At 34.4% G+C, this 21,952-nt stretch overlaps 1 protein-coding gene across 1 annotated transcript; it reads left to right on the forward strand.

The window, feature by feature from the left end:
* Nucleotides 1–12,549: 12,549 nt before the first annotated feature.
* LOC111899146 (laccase-1) lies at nt 12,550–18,219 on the forward strand. The gene is made up of 5 exons (XM_023895028.3): nt 12,550–12,769; nt 13,056–13,207; nt 13,308–13,549; nt 13,640–13,768; nt 16,898–18,219. The coding sequence occupies exons 1-5, from the start codon at nt 12,671–12,673 to the stop codon at nt 18,007–18,009; spliced, it is 1,734 nt and encodes a 577-aa protein (XP_023750796.1). The 5' UTR covers nt 12,550–12,670; the 3' UTR covers nt 18,010–18,219.
* The last annotated feature ends 3,733 nt before the right edge of the window (nt 18,220–21,952 follow it).

Here is a 21,952-nt window from a genome sequence, read left to right on the forward strand (position 1 = left end):
CAGAGTTAGATAGTGGACTTTACCTGAAGTAGAGTCAAACTTATTGACTTTAACATCCTTAGGTAAATTTGGCAGCTTCGCAACTAATGCCCCTTCCTTTGGCAATATAAACATATGGATCCTTTGGTAATGGTACACGGGACTATCACAAACTTAGCTTTTCTCTTTACCATTTGGTCAACTGAATTGACTATGGTCGATCCCTTTCCATTGGGAAGATAGTGCCTTACTGGATATCCAATGTCATCATTGTCAATGTCCATAAAGTTTTAGGAAGTTGATCTTAGCAAATGGATAAGATCGTTAAGGGTCTTGTCTTAGTCTGTTTCATAGGAGTCCCATAGGAACTCACTATGAGACTTAGAAAGTAGTTGAGCCACACTTTCTCAAGACTTTGACACCCAACTCTTTCGGCTTGTCAATATGTGACTACATCTCCAAGATGTGATCACACATAGACCTTTACTTGCCAATAGGTCTTGAGTGACCTTAAACTTTTCAAGAACTTGTGGGTTAGGGAGAATAATTGGAGGAGGTGAAAGAAGTATGATTTCCATGGGACATCATCTTCATTTAGGAAGCTTGTTTCAAGAGATTTGGGAAGATCATAAATGTCTAAACCGGACATCTTTTGAGAGATATTCAAGATAGTTGATTTAAAGTCCTTAATATGACACCCAATATGAAGTATTAAGGCTAGGACCCTACAAACTATTTTATAACTTAGAAGAGGGATGTCGTAATCCAAGCTATAAAATATTTGAAGGTAGGTGAATGACGATTCACCAATTTCCACCAAAATAAACGAAATGTATTATATGGTTTTAATAGGTTTTGAAACTCCTAGATCTTTGAGATTCATTGAACTGTTCAATGGCATGTTTCAATCTCGAGTGTGCCCTTCAGGTTTTGTGACTGGGATGCCGAGGATCACAAAACAAGGTGTGAAGTAACCATGCAAATTACTTGATACCCTTAAGTGTTTACCCCTCAATCGATGTGCCGGTTAACCGCACACGCTCCATCGATACTATGAAAACATTAAGTTACCCTTTGCCTACCTTGTTTAAATACGAGTTAGTGTGCCGGTTAACCACTCACGCTCTACTAACCGACTTAAACAAAGTGCAAAGTGTAATTTCATGGATTAGCACCTTATTCACATTTTCCTAAGTAACTAAGATTGGGTATTTCTAAGTGTTTAGTTACTTAGTATTTAACATTAATACTTTTAATGAAGGGAGAATTATAGTCCTTGTCCTACCCGTTCGGCTAACGACCATCCACAAGTCAAGGAAGCGGTGGGTGAGAGTAGACACCAATTAAACTGCCATTTTATAGGCAGTAACCTTATACCCCCCCCCCCCCCCTTATAGACCGGCTTCGTGAATGAGGCCTACTAACGGTAAGACTGACTTGCTCTTATACATATATATATAAATATTATTAACTTATAATATTATAAAGTATAAGGGTTCAATTTTAACTTTTATAATTCTAAGGGCTAACTTGGAATTAAAGTATTCATAAGAGAAAACTTTACAAATTCCAAAACTTGAGGGCAAGTTTTGAAACTATTCAAAACTAATTAATTCCATAACTTATGTGTTTAAAGTAGTTTTAATCCAAAAACTCTTCAAGTTCCATAACTTGAGGACAAGTTATGGAAGACTTTAAACTAATAAAAGAATTAACTTTTCTTTATTTTATAATTTATGGAATTAATTAAGGTTACACTTTTTTTTAATGAAGAGACTCTTGGTCCTCCATAACATGAGGACAAGTTATGGAGTCATAAAACCATTTAATTAGAACTAGACTCTTCATTTTTGTAACCTTTGCCAACTTTTATGAGTTTTATGAAACTTAAATGTGACTTTTCATATAACTTGAGGACAACTTACAAAAACACATTTTAGAATCAACTCTTAGATTAATTTGGATTGAAAACAACTATTTCCTCAACTTTTCTATTAATCTAAGTAACTCATAAGAACAAGATAATTCAAATCAAACTTTTTCATGCAATTAGTCTAAACCTTAAACTAATACAAAACATGAATCTATAGACAATTATCTTTGAAATTGGATTAGCATGAACATTACCACGTCAAAAACAGGTTTATAAGTCCAAAAACATCTTAGGGTAATGTTTCTAGTCCAATTCCAGCCAAAAAAGTCGAATATATGTTGTCTGGGGGTCCAACTCGTTTAGTGCACGAACCAACTCGGCGAGTTGGATGCATTTTTCCTTGGACTCGGCGAGTCCATTCATGGACTCGGCGAGTCTGCTGGGCAAACAGCATCAAAACTCGATTTTTCAGCTACTTTTGCAAGTATAACAAGAAAACAAGCCTAGGCTCTGATACCACTGTTGGGTTTTGAGCATTCTAACACTCCTAAGTGTACATGCAACCCTAAATACCTTGGATCTATGTTTTCTCTATTATACATGTAAATATGAACTTCCAAGCTATTATCCTAATCTAGCATACAAAACAATGAATATAACAAGATAGAATACATACCTCTTTGATGTAGAATATCTTCATGAAGCTTGAGTGCCTAGTGCCCCAAGTGTGACACCTCAAATGGTTCACACAACATCATATGCTTTTGGAATAACCTTGAGAGAAATGTAGAACACATGAAATCGGCTAACCCTTCTCTATCTTACATAGTCGCCGATTTTTCCAAGAGTATGATCTTTATATAGTGTTACAATTAGGGTAAACCCTAATTGTCATGACTTTACATTTCCTTGGATTCATGGGTTAAAATACACCATGGAGCATCCTATGGGTTTTAGCCCAACTTGATAATCCATGGAGCATTAGCCCATTATACAAGTATGGATGATTTACACAATCAACTCATATATTTAATTAGTCTTCTTTTGATCACTTAATTAATCCTAGATTAATTCTTGATCAATACTAATTAAATAATCCAATTAATATATTAGAGCTTATAATATATTAATAATCCATAAGTGTTATTTCTCTCATTATAGTCTATCCAAATGCATGATGTCATGCAACCCAAATGGACCATGCCGGGTCGGTTCAAGTCTCACCAATTATAGTTATGGACTTAGACATTAATCCAACAATACTCGTCTACTCTCGGAGTGAGGGAGAACACAGGAATCATCTACGACGAGTCTTAGAAACCCTACGATCGGAGAAGTTATACGCAAAGTTCTCTAAGTGCGAATTTTGGATCCGAAGAGTTGAATTCTTAGCACACGTGGTTAGTGAGGAAGGAATCCACGTGGACCCATCCAAAATTAAAGCAATCGAGAACTGGTCAGCACCGAAGACGCCTACAGAAATTCGTCAATTTCTAGGCCTCGCTGGCTACTACCGCAGATTCATTCAGAACTTCTCTCGGATTGCGAAACCTCTTACCATGTTGACACAGAAGGGCGTAACACTTGACTGGGAAGAGAAACAGGAGAAGGCATTCCAGACCCTGAAGCGAGCTCTATGCACCGCACCGGTATTATCCCTTTCCGAAGGGACCGAAGATTTTGTGGTATATTGCGATGCATCGAATCAAGGGCTCGGTTGTGTCTTGATGCAACGAGGTAAGGTCATCGCCTATGCCTCAAGGCAACTGAAGACACATGAGGTTAACTACACCACTCACGACCTCGAGTTAGGGGCGGTTGTATTCGCTCTAAAGATCTGGAGACATTACCTGTATGGAACGAAGAGCGTAATATACACTGATCATAAAAGCCTCCAACACATACTGAACCAGAAGGAGCTCAATATGAGGCAACGACGGTGGGTCGAACTACTCAATGATTATGACTGCGAGATTCGTTATCACCTGGGGAAAGCCAATGTAGTAGCATACGCCCTAAGTAGAAAAGAGTATTCTGGTCGAAGAGTCAAGTCATTAACAATGACTATCCATTCGCATCTATCCGCACAGATTAAGGAGGCTCAGCTCGAAGCCTTAAAGCCTGAGAATGTGGCGGGAGAATCCCTATATGGAATGGATAAGAACTTGGAGGTCAAGGGTGATGGAGCCTATTATCTCATGGACCGAATCTAGACTCCACGCCACGGTGGTTTCAGAGACTTGGTCATGAAGGAAGCACACAACACTCGATACTCCGTTCATCTAGGTTCAGATAAGATGTATTTGGATCTCAAAAAGCTATAGTGGTGGCCTAACATGAAAGCAGAGATTGCTACCTTCGTGAGTAAGTGCCTTACTTGCGCAAAGGTCAAGGTCGAATACCAGAAGCCATCAGGTCTTCTCCAACAACCGGAGATACCGGAGTGGAAGTGGGAGCGGATCACCATGGATTTCATAACCAAGCTACCCAAGACAACGGGTGGGTTGGACACCATATGGGTCATCGTCGACAGATTGACCAAGTCTGCGCACTTCCTACCATCAAAGAAACAGACAAGATGGAGAAACTCACAAGAACATACATTAAGGAGATAGTACGACTGCATGGTGTCCCTGTATCTATTATCTCTGATAGAGATAGTAGGTTTACTTCGAGATTTTGGCAATCACTTCAAAAAGCATTAGGGACGAGGTTGGACGTGAGTACAGCCTACCACCCGCAGACTGACGGACAAAGTGAGAGGACGATCCAAACCTTAGAGGATATGTTGCGAGCCTGTGTAATTGACTTTGGTAAAGCGTGGGATACACACTTACCCTTTGTGGAGTTTTCCTACAACAATAGTTATCATACGAGCATCAAGGCAGCTCCATTTGAAGCCCTCTATGGTCGGAAGTGCAGATCCCCTCTGTGTTGGGCTGAGGTGGGTGACACTCAGTTAGCTAAAGGAGGAATTCCTGACAGCACTCTCACAGGTCCGGAGATCATTCAAGAAACGACTGAGAAGATTGTACAAATTCGTGAACGATTAAAAGCCGCCAGGGATCGACAGAAAAGCTACGCAGACAAACGAAGAAAACCATTGGAATTCCAGGTGAGAGACCGAGTCCTTTTGAAAGTCTCACCCTGGAAGGGCACGATACGCTTTGGAAAGTGTGGAAAGCTGAACCCACGGTACATAGGGCCTTTCGAGATTCTCGCTAGAATCGGCCCCGTAGCTTACAAGCTCAACCTACCCCACGAGCTAAGTAACATACATCCTACCTTCCACGTCTTAAACTTGAAGAAATGCCTGTCCGATGAGACTCTCGTAATCCCACTTGACGAGATCGAAGTCAACGAGAGCCTCAACTCCGCGGAAGAGCCTACGGAGATTATGGACCGAGAAGTAAAACGAACAAAACAAAGCCGCATCCCAATTGTGAAGGCTCGATGGAACGCCAAACGAGGACCGGAATGCACTTGGGAGCGCGAGGATCAAATGAAACTCAAATATCCCCATCTCTTTGCTCAGTAGTACTGTAATAACTTAACTGTTTGAATTCTAAATTTCGGGACGAAATTTCCTTAACGGGGGGATGATGTGACAACCCAAAGTTTATTCCGTCATTATAACCCGTTTCCGTTAATGAAATATTCTATTTTATAAAATTTCTGTTAATTTGGGGTCGACAAATAAATAAATGTTTTATTTTATATTTTTATCGTCGTAATAAAATAAATAAGAACACGTAAATTAGATTTCCATTTAATTGGAAAAAGTTTATTTTTATTACGACCATTTAACCGGGTAAAAAGTTTAAACCTCGTTAAACATAAGTATCGGGTAGTCCTATATCGGGTATAACACCCAAGTCCTATATAAAGGTGGGTGGACACTCCATAGAAACCTTTTACCACACTAGACCCACTTTCTCTCTCTACTCTCTCTCCTCAAGTCCGATTTCATCCAAAAACCACAAGTTTCCGCCTCCATAACGTAAGTTCTCTTACCCTAACTTGTTCTAGACATCATTGATTTGTGTTTTAACCCAAAAATCGTGCAAGAAGGTTGAAAAAGAGGAGTTTACGGCCTAAGAACCTCCTTAGGCCGTAAACCCCTAAAATGATGTCAAAAGTGCCCAAATTCTCCCCTTTAAGCTTAGAAACTAGTTTTGGACTTAGACCATAAACACCCTCTAGGCTTGCAAATCAAGCCCAAAACACTTCCAAACCACATTTAGGCTTAAGATATGGCTTATCAAGCCAATAAAACCGTTTTAGTTGATTATCAAATGCATTTTTAAGATTAAATTGTTAAACTATTTTGAAAACTATGTTTAAATGACTTTTCTTTTAAAATATATCTACACTAATATATTTATATAAGTAAGACTTGAAGGGCTTAGGACCGATAGCTCACCTTATTTCCTGTTCTTGTTTGATGTGGTCTTAGGGTACCTGTTGTCCGTCCGACTGTCGTTGATTTCTTAGTTATATATCATATATATTTGTGTTAGATATGAAAGTCTTCATCTTATACACTACCTTTGTTATTCAAAGGTAAGAAATCATACACTCTGGTTGACTATAATAGGTATAGTTAAGACTACTGCTCGTTACCTCTACTACTAATATACTCACTATAACTGCTATTATTACAAGTTAACACACATATAAGAGAACACTCTATGAACTATACAAAAAGACTCCTATACTATAATACAAGAGAATACACTAACCCAGAGTATGACACACTATCCCTCTATAAGACACCCTACCGCGCTTACACCATGTGACCAGGGCTTTCCGAAAGGAAGGCAACACTACATGTATAGATCTATACGGGGCGGACACTACTACTTCCCGACTGTTAACTACAGTCCGAGCCAACTAGGCCCAGGGGTGGTACTACATCACTACACTACGCATGACCGGGAAGGTCATCGGGTTCTCTACTATCATCCAGTCTGGTTACATAAGGAGTTACACCTTTATCCAAATTAATACACTAAAACTTAAGTCTAACCTAACATCCCGAAGTAAGTAAATATCTATTACTAATGAAGTTTGCACCTCTCCTACTGCCAACAGGCATAATTTTTCTTCATCTATGTTACTCATATGAGGTTTACTATCGTACTTTTCCAACTTAAGGTTTTCAATGATAATACTTACACACAACTCAAAGGATTTAACTTACAATGTACTTTTCTGGAAAATATAGGATTTTCTAGGGATTTCTACTACTCATAAACATAAATTTCAGCTTTTATACAATAAGTTTGTAAACACTTTTACACAAAAACGACACTAAATTCTTATGAACTCACCAGCTTTATGCTGATACCCGTTTTCAAAATAACTTGTATCCTCAGGTCAAAGATAGACAGGTACAGGTGCAGCTTTTGGAGAAGATGGAGCACATACAAGACCCATCTTTTATTTTGTTATACTTTTGGTGTCTATTAAACTTTACAGAACATGTTTGTAATTAAATTTACTATATAAATGCAATGGTTGTTGTCGCTTGTTTTTACTATTATGCAATTGTTATGATACAGTACATGACGTCCTCCACCCCAGAACGTATTCCGCCGTTATCGGTTTTGGGGTGTGACATTTAGCTAGATAACAATTGTGATATTTGCATTCTCAAAGTCGTTAGTGGAGCGTGTGTGGTTTACCGGCACACTAACATGGACTTGTGAGAAGTGGCAAACGTCTAAACAATCAAGACTATGATTACGAAATCCCTTTTCATAGTTCTTAAAATTGTTTAGACACACCTGTAAGTTATCTAAGATAAGGTGTATGATATTGATAAAGTTTTATCAAAGCGATCTAGTATCAGAAATCTGAACTTCGGTAAGAAAGTCAATAAAGTATTGATTTCTGCAAGTCCAGCTGATTTCTGAGTACATGTCAAAGCTAGTGGGAGCATAAGTGTTATGCTAATAATCATCATGTTAGTCGGAGCATGATAATTATGATAAGTATTGCAAGTTAGCAATGTTAATTATAAAAAACAAAAACTTTTAATTGGGAAAGAGTTGTTTTGCTATAATTAAGGGAGAGAAAATTATACTTCATCTCAAATCTAAAAGCTTAGATTGAGGTTTTAATCGTATTTAGTCAAGCATATATATATATATATATATATATATATATATATATATATGAATTTCATGTTGGAATGGCTCAACATAAGGAAATTCTGTATATGGGTCCATTATTTGCGTTCTAAAATTCGATTGTGATTACGGCATCCCTTTTCATAATCTGAATTATGAGAACTTGGCAAATAGAAATGGAAATGTTATAGCAAAAGACTAGTTTAGTCTTTATGTGAGACATCATGAATCGTGTCCCATATGCTTCGGATATAGGATTGATTACATGTGCTATATTCATCCTTTCTAAAATTTTCCAAATGCCTGGGGCATTAAGAAGGGAAAAGGTCTAGAATTGGATATGACTAAAATGATTAAACAATTGTCGAGGACAATCTAAGTTTTACCAAATATTGGTTGCTCAAGGACAATTGGAAGTATAGTGATATTTCTGGAAGGACCATATTGACATAATCTGTAAGGAGGCAACTCTTGTTCAGAAGTGATAGTCAAAATGGAATCTGGAAATGTTTCAAAGTTAGAAATTTCAATCTGTGTAAGATTAAGGAAACTTAATGCAAGAAGGATGTTTCCAAGGAGTTGATCTCCTTTGGAATACTTTGTTATGTTTGTTGTCAAGTCCTTGTGACTTTGTGCATAATCATTACAAGAGGATCAATGCATATAAGTTTAGAATCTAACAGATTTCAGTAAATGGCATGAATTTGGAATTCTTGCATTTGCAGTAAGGATTTGGTACTGTGAAAGAGGATCATTGGAGTTATGTTCAATTGATCTAATTCACAAAGTGAAGATCATAGACAAACATAGTATGCATACTTGGTGTATGACATGACTAGTGTTTAGAAAACATAGTGTACATGCTTCGAGCATGGGACAACTATTGTTTTAAATTCAAGAATAAAGTTGATAGCTGAAACATTATACAATGAATAATGTGTAATCATATGGTGATAAATAAAAGGTGTTTTATTTATGTTCATAGGTTTTGATACCATATTGGATTCAATTATTATTGTGTTTTACTTTGCATGTTCTAACTTCCTGAATAACTAGGTCATTGTTCTGGATGACTAAGTTATTCAATCCATCCACAGTCGGTCATATGTTGGAAGTAGATATGAATCAAAACTGTCATGGGTTAGCTTGTAGAGGTCTAAGATGTTGGACAAAGGGCTACAACACTCATGAGTGCTCATAAGTTCTGAGTATTGGATTCAACCCGCGCTCATTGGAATCACTTCATGGATTTTATCACGAGTGATCATGAGACGATAATATCTTATATTCTTCAAACCTACAGATATGAGTTGTTACTATGATTTGGTTGTACATTGATTGCACGAAAACGCATTCGGTAACTCGGTGTTATAAAACGTGCCTTTTTGTATGATTCAACAAGTAGTAGAACAAGCCATATGAGTCGAAGTTTGTCCATTCCTTTTACCTTCGGGATAAAAGCGATATCTATGGGCCCCTCGATGATTTGATGATGACAAATGGAAGTGCTTGGCTGGGCCAGGACTGATTTGATTTGTTCAATTAGTCAGCCATCATAAATCGGAAATCGGGAAACAACAAATGGACAGAGAGAATGATTATAATCCATGTCTCAGTCCATATGATATCTAGAATGGAGGAATATATGATCCTTTATCTAATAGACAAGTCATTGACAAAGGTCAGAGTTCATCGGCAAGGTCAGAGTTAGACAGAAACATTTAAGACCTACGATTGTCAGTCGGTTCTTGAAGTCATACGCAATAATAGTTTTAGACTTATCCAAGTGGGAGACTGTTGGATTAATGTCTAAGTCCATAACTATAATTGGTGAGACTTGACCCGACCCGGTATGGTCCATTTGGGTTGCATGGCATCATGCATTTGGATAGACTATAATGAGAGAAATAACACTTAACGATTATTAATATATTATAGGTTCTAATATATTAATAGGATTATTTAATTAATATTGATCAAGAATTAATTAAGTGATCAAAAGAAGACTAATTAAATATATGGGTTGATTGTGTAAATCATCCATACTTGTATAGTGGGCTAAGACTCCATGGATTATCACGTTAGGCTAAAACCCATTGGATGATCCATGGATGCTCCATGGTGTATTTGAACCCATGGATCCAAGGAAATGGAAAGCCATGACAATTAAGGGTTTGCCCTAATTGTAACACTATATAAAGATCATATTCTTGGGAAAATCGGCCACTGTGTGTGAGAATGAAGGGTTAGCCGATTTCATCAAGTGTGTATGTTCTCTCAATCTATTCCAAGTGTATTTGGTGTTGTGTGAACCATTTGAGGTGTCACACTTGGGGCACTAGGCACTCAAGCTTCATGAAGACAATCTACATCAAAGAGGTATGTAATTCTAACTTGATATATTCATTTGAATCAATGTTATTATGCTAGTTAGGATGAATACCTTGGAAAGTTCATATTTGCATGTATAATAGAGAAAACATAGATCCAAGGTATTTAGGGTTGCATGTACACTTAGGAGTGTTAGAATGCTCAAAACCCAACATGCTCAACCAAGGTCTTCTTCAACTTCAAAGAGTCAAAAACCACCAAAGAATGCTTCAAGGATCTCAAAAATGACTAAGGAATTCAAGAGGGTCGAGATTAGGGTTTCTAGGAGGCAAAAGAGTATAGGAGGCTAAGGATGGGCAACCTTAGCCCTCTCTTTCCATTAAATACCCAAAATATTAGGGTTTGGTCATCAAGTTAGTATCACATCGTGAGCATTCAAAGTCTCACGTCGTGAGAATCAAAATCACAGGTCAACTAGTCAATGGGCATTCACGATGTGACCATCATGTTTCACGTCATAACCTTCAGCCAAAGCTAAAAATTCAAGAAATCAAATACATCCATGATCAGAGTGTTACAATCCATATAGAAACTACATATTCCCTTTTCACATTTATTGCATATTGGTTTAATATCTAAGTATATTAGGTTCTGACTTGAGCTCATGTGGTTTAGATGAAATTGGAAAAAAGAGATCATAATCCATAGTTAGGATTATGAACAAACTAAGAACAACTCAGACAAAACTCAAGAAATGACAAAATCGATGTTATCGAACCAGTTCTATAAAGTTGCTAGATCTTCACAAAAGGCCGTCCCACTCATTGAGACTTGCCTTACATGTTCCTTGAGTGGGTTCTTTTCGTACCCTGCATTTTCACAAACCTTTTGCATTTGGTCACCCTTTTACACGAGGAAATCTTGTTTTTGCAATCTAAAATTTTTTAACATTATCCGATACTACTAAAATGTTCTACTAAAAACTAGCATGGGAATCTTATATATATATATATATATATATATATATATATATATATATATATATATATATATATATATATATATATATACCCATGTTCTTTTTGGTGAATAAGTTACCAGCTAAGCATACGATCTACTATAGTTTGAAATCTGTGTTTACTTTATAATATTTAAATATATAGTTTACACTTTTTAGATAGAAGGAAAGCATACCAGTGTAAGTGAAATCGAACCCAAATCGTTGTGAGGGAGGTGCAGCGGGGAACTCCAATCGTCGACACTATGAGCGGGATGAATCACAATCGGCAGCGCTATGACGTGAGGTGTCAGAGTCGCAATCGCCTTTGCTCCAAGTGATTTTGTGAATCTCCGGTCAAAAGCAAGAAAACTCTAGTTTTGTAATTGTGCGATTTTGTGAATGGGACATGTACATTTGCAAAATTATAATGTGGCACCTTCCTAGTGACATGCATATTTTGTTAGGGTATACTCTGTGTTTTTTTTAATTGCCAAATCAAATTAATGACATGCAAAAATGCATATTGTAAAGCCTTTAAAATTTAGGAAATATGACATGTTTTTTTATGCACACTTTTGCTATCATGAAATGAAGTGTCAAGAAGCAGAAAGTCAGTTGTGTGTAAAGGCGATTATAATTGGTATATACAATTCCGATCCTAATGTCAAGGACAAAATGAATGTTTATTTTAAGACATATTTTGAAATGTTCAGGGCAAACTGGTAGGAAGAAGATGACTGTTAGGACTACCTGATGGTTGAATACAATCCATCAATTCAAGTCAAGGTGAAGATTGTTAATGTATGACTTGGAATTTGGTTATCCTAATGAATATCCCGACCCGCAATGGAGTGAAGAAAACCTAAATGGCGAATTCGAATGGCTAAGTGTTTGACCCTATATTTGCTAGGGTATTTGGTTATAAATACTTGTAGTTTGGATTTCATCGTAATCACTTTAACGGTCGAGCAATAACAAGATTTATCTGGTTCTGTCCGTGGATGTAGGTCACATCGATCAAATTATGTTAAATTTTTTAAATCTTTATATCGTTTTATCACTTTATTTTGCTTTCTTGCATAACAATGCATTTAAATAGTAATTTAACATGTGTAATCTCGGTGAACAACCAAATTAAATGTCTTTATACTTTAAATTTGTTTGTTAGCATTTTTTTTTTTTGTTTATTTAATCATATATAATTCCCCGAGACTCCCTAATATATCTAGTAAATAATTAAAAAACAAGGAAAAGAAGCCATCGCTAACGTTTAATTTTGTTGTGTGTATATATACATATGCTTGGGAAGCAGTGCTATGTAGGGACTTCGCTTCTGAGTTCGCCATTTATATTATGGAGAAGCAGTATTGTGTGTCACCAGCAGTTTTAGTTATATTACTGCTTGCGACAGCTTGTTCTTCTTCAACCGGCTCTAGACACTTTGATTTCAATGTACTCTCTCTCTCTCTCTCTCTCTCTCTCTCTCTCTCTCTCTCTCTCTCTCTCTCTCTCTCTCTCTCTCTCTCTCTCTCATCGGGGGTGATGATGGAGTTTAATGTTGTAGTGGCATTGTGCCACAGTAATTTGAAACTTATAAGTTTCTATTACAGAGTTGATAACTATGAAATTCGAACTTAGAAGCTTTAGTTGGAACTTACAACAACTTAAACAATTATAGTGGAAAATCAGATTAAAGCTATGACTGAATTTGCTTATTTGGTTTTAAACTTTTGCGCAGGTCCAGTGGAAGAACATAAGTCGTTTATGCAGTAGAAAAGAAATACTGACAGTGAATGGGGAGTATCCAGGACCAACAATTGCTGTAAATGAAGGAGAGAATGTGGAGATTAGAGTTACCAATGGAGTTTCTATAAACACCACCATTCACTGGTAAGTTGCGCCCTTTTCATTATTTCATTGAATTCAAATGTATTTATTTATTATTTTGGATCCCTGCTCTAGATATAAACATATTTGCTGATGTGAGCAGGCATGGAATCAAGCAACTAAGAACTGGATGGGCAGATGGGCCAGCATATGTCACCCAGTGTCCCATAAGACCTGGTCAATCTTATACATACAAGTTCACAGTTAGTGGCCAAAGAGGAACCCTTTGGTGGCATGCTCACATTGCTTGGCAGCGAGCAACCATCTATGGTGCAATTATCATATACCCTCGTATGCCTTACCCATTCTCAACTCCAATCCAAGCAGAAATCCCTATAATATTCGGTAATACTTATTCTTTGTCGTATTTTGATCTTTCTTTCACTATTTATATATATAACAGTCTATTGATTGATCCTTGTTTATATTTGCCAGGAGAATGGTGGAATTTACCTGTTGAAGGAATAGAAACTGAAATGAACAAGTATGGTAATGGTCCGAACTCATCAGATGCTTATACAATTAACGGTTTGCCTGGACCACTCTACCCATGCTCCATTAGAGGTAAATTAAAATCATAACACAGCATCTAAAGTTAGCACATACATGAAATCCTTTTACGTGAAATTTTGGAAGCATCCCATATTATTCTTAACTCACATTGATTAAGCATACAAACAAAAGGTCATTGTACTGTTAAGCAAATAAATTATTCATAATATTACTTGTTGAAAATGACATAACAAAACTCCTAATTAATAAAAAGTAATATTTTTTAAAACATCCGTTTGACATGTATTCCACGTTGCAAATGATTTGAAGATGTTAGCCAGCCTGTACCATCCTGTAATTAAAGTTATATAGACTAAATGAAACCAAACTCTTGACATGATTTTACAATAATAACGTAGCTGGTTGTATTCTGGTTTCAAATAATACCGATCATTTGGTTAAATTTATGTCGTCTATTGTGAAAGTTAGCAGCCTACTTTTTATTTTATTTTTTTCTATGATATATTTAACAATAGTTCTCAAAATATATTACGCAAACCTTCAATAGCGTTGAAATAATAATTCTCAAAATATTTACTATGATATATTTATACTTTTATTTTTATTCATAAAACATTTTTGAGTTAATAGATCAACGATGCTCTTACTAGCGTGGGTTACAGTCCCGGTCCAAAAACAAAAACTATCATATATATATATATATATATATATATATATATATATATATATATATATATATATATATATATATATATATATATATATATATATATATATATATATATATATAGGTTCAGGTTCATTTGAGACCATTCTAATTTTGTGAGACCGTGAGACCAAATCTAAAAATAATTTTAAAATGCAAAATAAATGGAAAAATCCAAAAATTCTTTTTTTAAATGTTATTTTCGGAACTTTAATTAACTAAAAAAAATATAAAAAAAATATAAAAAAAATAAAAAAAAATCCGTTTTTTTTTTTGAAAAATACGTGAAATATTCTAAATAGAATATTTCACTGACATATTCTAAAAAATAATTTTAAAATGCAAAATAAATGGAAAAATCTAAAAATTCTTTTTTTAAATATTATTTTCGGAACTTGAATTAACTAAAAAAAATAAAAACAAATTAAAAAAAATAAAAAAAAAATTCTATTTTTTTTGAAAAATACATGAAATATTCTAAATATAATATTACACTGTACATATTCTAAAAATAATTTTAAAATGCAAAGTAAATGGAAAAATCAAAAAATTCTTTTTTTAAATATTATTTTCGGAACATGAATTAACTAAAAAAAATAAAAATAAATAAAAAACAAATAAACAAATGCGTCTCACGGTCTCACAAAATATAAGTGGTCTCAAATGAACCTAACCCTATATATATATATATATATATATATATATATATATATATATATATATATATATATATATATATATATATATATATATATATATATATATATATATATATATATATATATATATATTTCAGTACGTTAATTTAGGCGATAAAACTAAAACTAGGACCCGATTTTGTATCATTAAAATCTTTTCACATGCCACTTGATAAATTGATGTATGCTGTTTTTTCAAGTTATTATGATATATAAAGTAAAGTAAACTCTTTCCTCATCTCTCGAGGTACTTTTTGCGCAACAAAATGTTAAAAGAAATCAAATTCCAACTCATTACCGGTTTTACAAGCTACAAAATCGCTACAATTAATAGAAAATCATAATCAGCATTTTATTATATGTATAAATTATATGCGATGAATCTATATTTTGCTAACGTATTTATAAAAAATGTATAAATCAGGATTCTATTATATGTATAAATCATGATTCTATTATATGTATAAAATATATATAAATCCGTTTTTATAAAAAAAATATATACAAACACCTATTTTATTATAATTACATTTATATACAAACACATATTTATAAAAAAAAATATAAACAAACACCTATAGTAAACGTGTGAGTGTGTGTGTGTGTATATATATATATATATATATATATATATATATATATATATATATATATATATATATATATATATATATATATATATATATATATATATATGTTTTAACAAAAGTAATGTATACAAACACTTATTTGGATGCATATAAATATGTTTTTACAAAAGAAATATATACGTTTAGTATGAAATAGGTGTTTGTATATATTTTTTTTGTAAAGTAAATGTTTGTATGTATTGTTTTTAAAAAATGAATTTATATATATTTATGTACTTAATAAATACCTATTTTTATAAATAGGTATTTCGTATACAAAAAAGTTTTTTTTTAAGTTTTTATATAGAAAATATGTGATTTTTTGTATAAATATGATTTTATAAAGAAAAAACATATTCGAAACAAAAGTTTGAAAAACAAAGTTGTAGAAAAACTAAAGTTAGAATGAATTCATAACAGAATTCTAGAACTTAGCAAAAATGGTAAATTTTGGACCAAATTTATAATAAAATTTAAAATCTACGCCGATAGTGTAAATTTTGGACCAAATTTGTAATAAATTTTAAAATCTTGGTAAAAAATATAATTTTTTAAAGTTGGATGACCTGTAGACAAAGAATATTTTCATAACTTATATTTCATCAAGTTATGGTTCATGATTTTGACGATTACTAGTTTTTTAGACTTAATTGAATTAAAATAAAAAGATATAAAGACTAAATCGATTATGAGACCAATATATAGGGATTTTATTGTAGTTTTCGCTTAAAAATTATATGTACTTATTTGAATTTTTACATCATTTTTTTCATTCACTTACTAATCAATGAATTTTTACATCATTTTTTACAAGTGATTGCACATCATACATTTACCTATATTAATTTGAAAAAAAATTATCTCTCAATCTGTCAAATTTATATATAATAAGATAATTCCCTAATTCTACATTTTGAAAAACAGTATAGAACCTCTTCAATACCATTTTAAGTGTGTTTTCTATTTAATAATAATAATAATAATAATAATAATAATAATAATAATAATAATAATAAAACAACTTATAGAACAATAACAAAAAACTTAGTACAAGTATGGTTTTAAAGGTTTACTTTTTGTTATAAATCAGTATCTTTAAGATGAGGAGGAATTGTTATTTTAAGAATTTGTGTTACTTTACATGCAGATACTTTTATCCAGACTGTGGAACACGGGAAGACGTACATGCTTAGAATCATTAACGCAGCCCTTAACGATGAGCTCTTCTTCACTATAGCCAACCATACACTTACAGTCGTTGAAATCGATGCCTCTTACACCAAACCCTTTGACACTGAAGCCATCATGATCACTCCCGGTCAAACTTCCACTGTGCTCTTCACTGCAAATCAAGACAAACATGACTCAACCGGATTGTTCGTCATGGCAGCTAGGCCTTACCTCACCACTGTATTCCCTTTTGACAACACTACCACAATTGGTTTCTTGAAATACAAAGGAACCCTTGCTGAAAATATGGCTCTCCCTGAACCATATAAAGTTCGTTTGCCTTACCATCTTCCTCAAATGGAAGATCATGCATTTGCAATAAGTTTTTCAAATCAGCTTCGGAGTCTTGGAACCCCTAAGTACCCTTGTAGTGTACCAAAAAGAATAGATAAAAGAGTTGTCATCACCATAAGTCTTAATCTTCAAGATTGTCCTGTTAACCAGACATGCAAAGGGTATAACGGGAAGAGATTTGCAGCTTCTATGAACAACCAGTCTTTTATCCGTCCCTTAACCTCCATACTCGACTGGCATTACCGTAAATATTCTTCTACGCATTACTCTTACGACTTCCCACAGAAGCCACCACATGTTTTCGACTATACAGGAGTGGATCCAATGACACATAACCTAAATCCAAATTTTGGTACAAAGTTGTTTGCAGTGGAATACGGGACTAAATTAGAAATTGTGCTTCAAGACACGAGTTTCCTTAACTTGGAAAATCATCCAATTCATATCCATGGTCATAACTTTTTCATCGTGGGTACAGGGTTTGGGAATTATGATGTTGAGAAGGATACGGGCAGTTATAACCTTGTGGACCCCCCTGAGAGGAACACTGTTGCTGTACCAATGGGGGGATGGGCAGCTGTTAGAATTAATGCCGACAATCCAGGGGTATGGTTTATGCATTGTCATCTTGAAGAGCATACATCATGGGGTCTTGCTGCAGGTTTCATTGTGAAAAATGGTGCAAAGCCATATCAAAAATTGCTTCCTCCACCCGATGATCTTCCAGCATGTTGACTTGCATACTTGCTAGTTTCTATCTACAACAATAGGTTTTTAGCTTTCTGAACCTTTTCAGGTCAATAGCAGAGTAAGTTCTGGAATTCTGTTAATAGCAAAGTATTAAACAGATGTTGTATAATTTCCATATGCTGTCTACAATGTATTATAGTTATTTAGCTGAACGAAGCTCAATTATATAAATATATCATATTTTCAGTGAGAAAAGTGGTTATTGCTTCCATATCGTATCAACGCATATGATGATGAATCAAAACATAGTTGAAACAGGGGACGAATATAGAAGAGATTTGGGGCAATTTCTTGTTGTATATTATCGTCTAATAACACTGGAATTAAAAGGATTAAATACCGAAAAAAGAATAGGAATAATCTCATAAAATACCTTATATTTTTTATTTTTTCTATATTAAACCTCAATTTTATATTCTTCCTAAAAAAACCTTATGTTTTTTTTTTTTGAAAAAACCCTCAACTTTGTCTTTTTTTCGAAAAAAATAAACCTCATTTCGACAAAAATAAACCACATTTTAATAATTTTTGAGTAAATTACACGAATTGTCCCTCGTCTAGGTGTCAAAATTCACGTTCAGTCTCTATTTTCAAAAGTTAACTTGGATAGTCTCTCATTAATTTAAGACATACACCGTTCATTCATCCGGAGATAAAAAGACCATATTGCCCTCATTTATTTCTTTTCTAATTTTATTTTATGTGTCTATTATTTTAAGATTAAAAAGAAAAGAAAAAAACAATAAATATTCATACCCCTAACCCACCCTCCCATTTCCCTTTCCCAAGCTTCCTCCTTTGTCTCCTTCATTCTCTGCCACTCTTGACGCCGGCGAAGTCCCATCACCCCTATCCTCACCCCAAATTGGTAAACCAAAACAGTAGAGGGTATCTTTCAAACTCACTTTGCCACAAAATACGCTTTAGGGATTGATCAAAGAAGAGAGTTGTCACAACTAGAAATTTTGTGTCTTGTAATCACAACACTCAAGTAAAATGTTGAATCAAAAACTTAAGAGCATGTATGATGCTTACTCTATGACAACAAAATTTCAATCCAATACACCATACAAGTATTACAAATGGTCAATAAGCAATTGGAAACCCTAAAAGTTCTTGCTTAGGTCAATTTTGGACTAGGACTTCCTTATTGGGCCCAATTGACCAATAAGCTTCCAATTTGACCATCTTGGGTTTAGAACTCTTAAATGAACTCTAATTGGACCCATTTCCATTTAATTCAATATTTCAGGCCATATTGGACCTAGAATGAAATAAAATACCCTAATGGACCTTATTGGGTCACAACAAATTTATATAGCCCTAATGGATCATAAAAATCATTCCTTGATTTATTTGGGCCGAAAAATTACATAATTAAGTCATAATATGGGCTTAAACATAAGAAGCCTGATATTCTTCCTTTCTTTCCTCCTCTTCTCGGCCCAACAACCAAACATGGAAGAGGGTTGACTTTCATTTGCCATCTCTTTATTACCTCTTGGATCTCCATGCACTAACTCATGTTTCCATGCACACATCACTTCACTCACTTCTCTTCCCCCTCCCTCTTTTTCCTTTGGCCGAGAGTCTCCCAAACACACACACTTCACCACAAAACTCTCTCTAAATCACTCAAGACTCATCCCTTCTTCTTCATCCAAAAATCTCGGAATTTTGCTTGTGTTTCAAGAGGATTTCACAAGATAATCATCATCCTTTGGTAAGTTTTCACATGTCTAAGTTACAAAACTCCTCTCTCATGTAAGATCACTTATTCTAAACAAGTTTTGGTGATCATACTCCTAGAAAACTCCTTAAGTTCGAGATCTTCCAAGGAGGCTTGCTAGGATCAAGTTTTCTTCATTTCTTCCTTCTAAACCGAAAACAACAAGCAAAGGTGAGCTTCATACCCCCTATTTTTTGGTTTTTATAAGTTTTGTGGGGGGGGGGGGATACAAGCAAATGTGTAGATCTATGAGTATATGTATGCTTTGTGTGATTTCTATGTTTATTTACATGTTCTTATGTGATTAAGGTGTTGAATCTAGTAAAAAAAAAGGGAACTCAAAACCGAGATCTACATTATGTTGAATGAAATAAGTATAAATCATATTATTTCCTACAAATCAACTCTAGAAAAATAACCAAGTTGGGTAATATGAACTCCTTTGGGCTAAAATCCCATTTTTGGACTTTAAATGTTAAAAATATAAAGTTAAAGGGCCCAAAATGACAAAATACAAATTCTGATGGTTGAGATGAGTTAAAACAGTTTCAAAAATGTATTTTCTTGAAAATTACTCTTTTGATGGGCTAAAATGGAAATTTTTAAACCTAATGCGCCAAAAATGCACTTTTCGGCCCAATAAGGCCCAAATTGCGAGATTTTCAAACTAGAGGGGCTGAATCTGTATTTTCTGTAAAACAGAGGACTACTAGTGCTCCAAGTCCATTTCCAGGGTCAAAAATGCTTTTCATATTCAAAAGGGACTAAAGATGCAAAAAAATTCTATTTTGGGCCAAAAATGTAAAAATTGCGAAAAATGAGGTTTCAGCCGAGAAAACTTCATCTTGAGGGACTAAAACTGTTTTTTAAATAAACTTGAGCTGAAATATTAATACCCTTTCAATAATTTTTGATACTAAAGTGTCAAGAAAAATGGTTTAAGGACTAAAACGGAAATTCTTTTATGCAAAGGGCCAAAATTGTAAATTTATCCAAAAGAGAGGGGCTGCAAAAGAAAAATTCTAGTGATTTTAAACAATAAGTCTGTTAGGATGGAGTACTAGTACCACGACTATCGACGAAATAATCGTTATCAAACGAACTAATTCGGTCTCGAATCAATAACGAATCCGAACTTAATAACACGACGCTATTTCAATACACACGCAGAAATTTTGGGAAGTCAATACACACGTGGGAAATACACCAAACGTCGATACACCATCTTTGGGCCCGAAAGTTTCAAATCGTGCTTGTTGGGCCTAGCTAGCCCAATGACATGATCTTTAGGCCCGAAGGAAACTCGCTTACATGTAGTTGGGTCTTATATGACCTAATTCTGTGTAAAAGGACTTTCAATGGCTTTTGTGCTATTGGGCCCCAAGGGTCCTTTGGTACTGCTAGCGAAGTCGAGAATTCACCAATGCGAGTCGGGCTAAGGGCCCTTCGCATTCACGATAGCATTGAACGACTTATGGAAATATCGGGGGCGTCGCACCCTCTTTTCCTCCTCGGTTGTGGGGCTATGAGAAGTCGGGGTGATTGGATTAAGTGAATAGTGCGAACGACGCCTAAGGGATCGTTTGTATAGTTGTAAACTAGTCATTTTCATTAATGTGTGTTTATAACAATTCACAATCCATAATTAATCCAATGTCATCAGGACTCAACGAATACACACGTCGCAACGAAATAACAAAATATAAAACGCTTGATTCAAAGTATTAGGAAAACATCGGGTTTTCCTAGGGTTTCCAATTCATACACCTATGAGATGCATACCAAGTTTAACAAATTGTATTTTTACGTTTATAGAAACAAACAAGCATACTTACGGATCTTCACACTTTTTATACTATGCTCTTTTCAGAAAATATCGGATTTTCTGGTGGTTTTCAAAACAATACAAAACATTATATTTCAAACATTACTTATGAACTCACCAACATTTCATATGTTGACGTTTTTCAAAATACTTGTATTCTCAGGTAACAGGTAAATCGAAAAGGAAAAATGTACTCGGTAACGTCTTGCTTTTTGTTTAATTAGTATCGAACAATTTACTTTTGGGCATGTAATATTATGGATCAATGTACTGAATGTAAACGCTACCAGTTGTAACATTTCAATTCTTGGTGATATATAATGTTATGTTTCATGTATATTCATTGTGATGGTATTCAATTGAGTCACAATAGC

Source organism: Lactuca sativa, chromosome 8 (genome assembly GCF_002870075.4).
Source record: "Lactuca sativa cultivar Salinas chromosome 8, Lsat_Salinas_v11, whole genome shotgun sequence".
Classification (NCBI taxonomy): domain Eukaryota; kingdom Viridiplantae; phylum Streptophyta; class Magnoliopsida; order Asterales; family Asteraceae; genus Lactuca; species Lactuca sativa.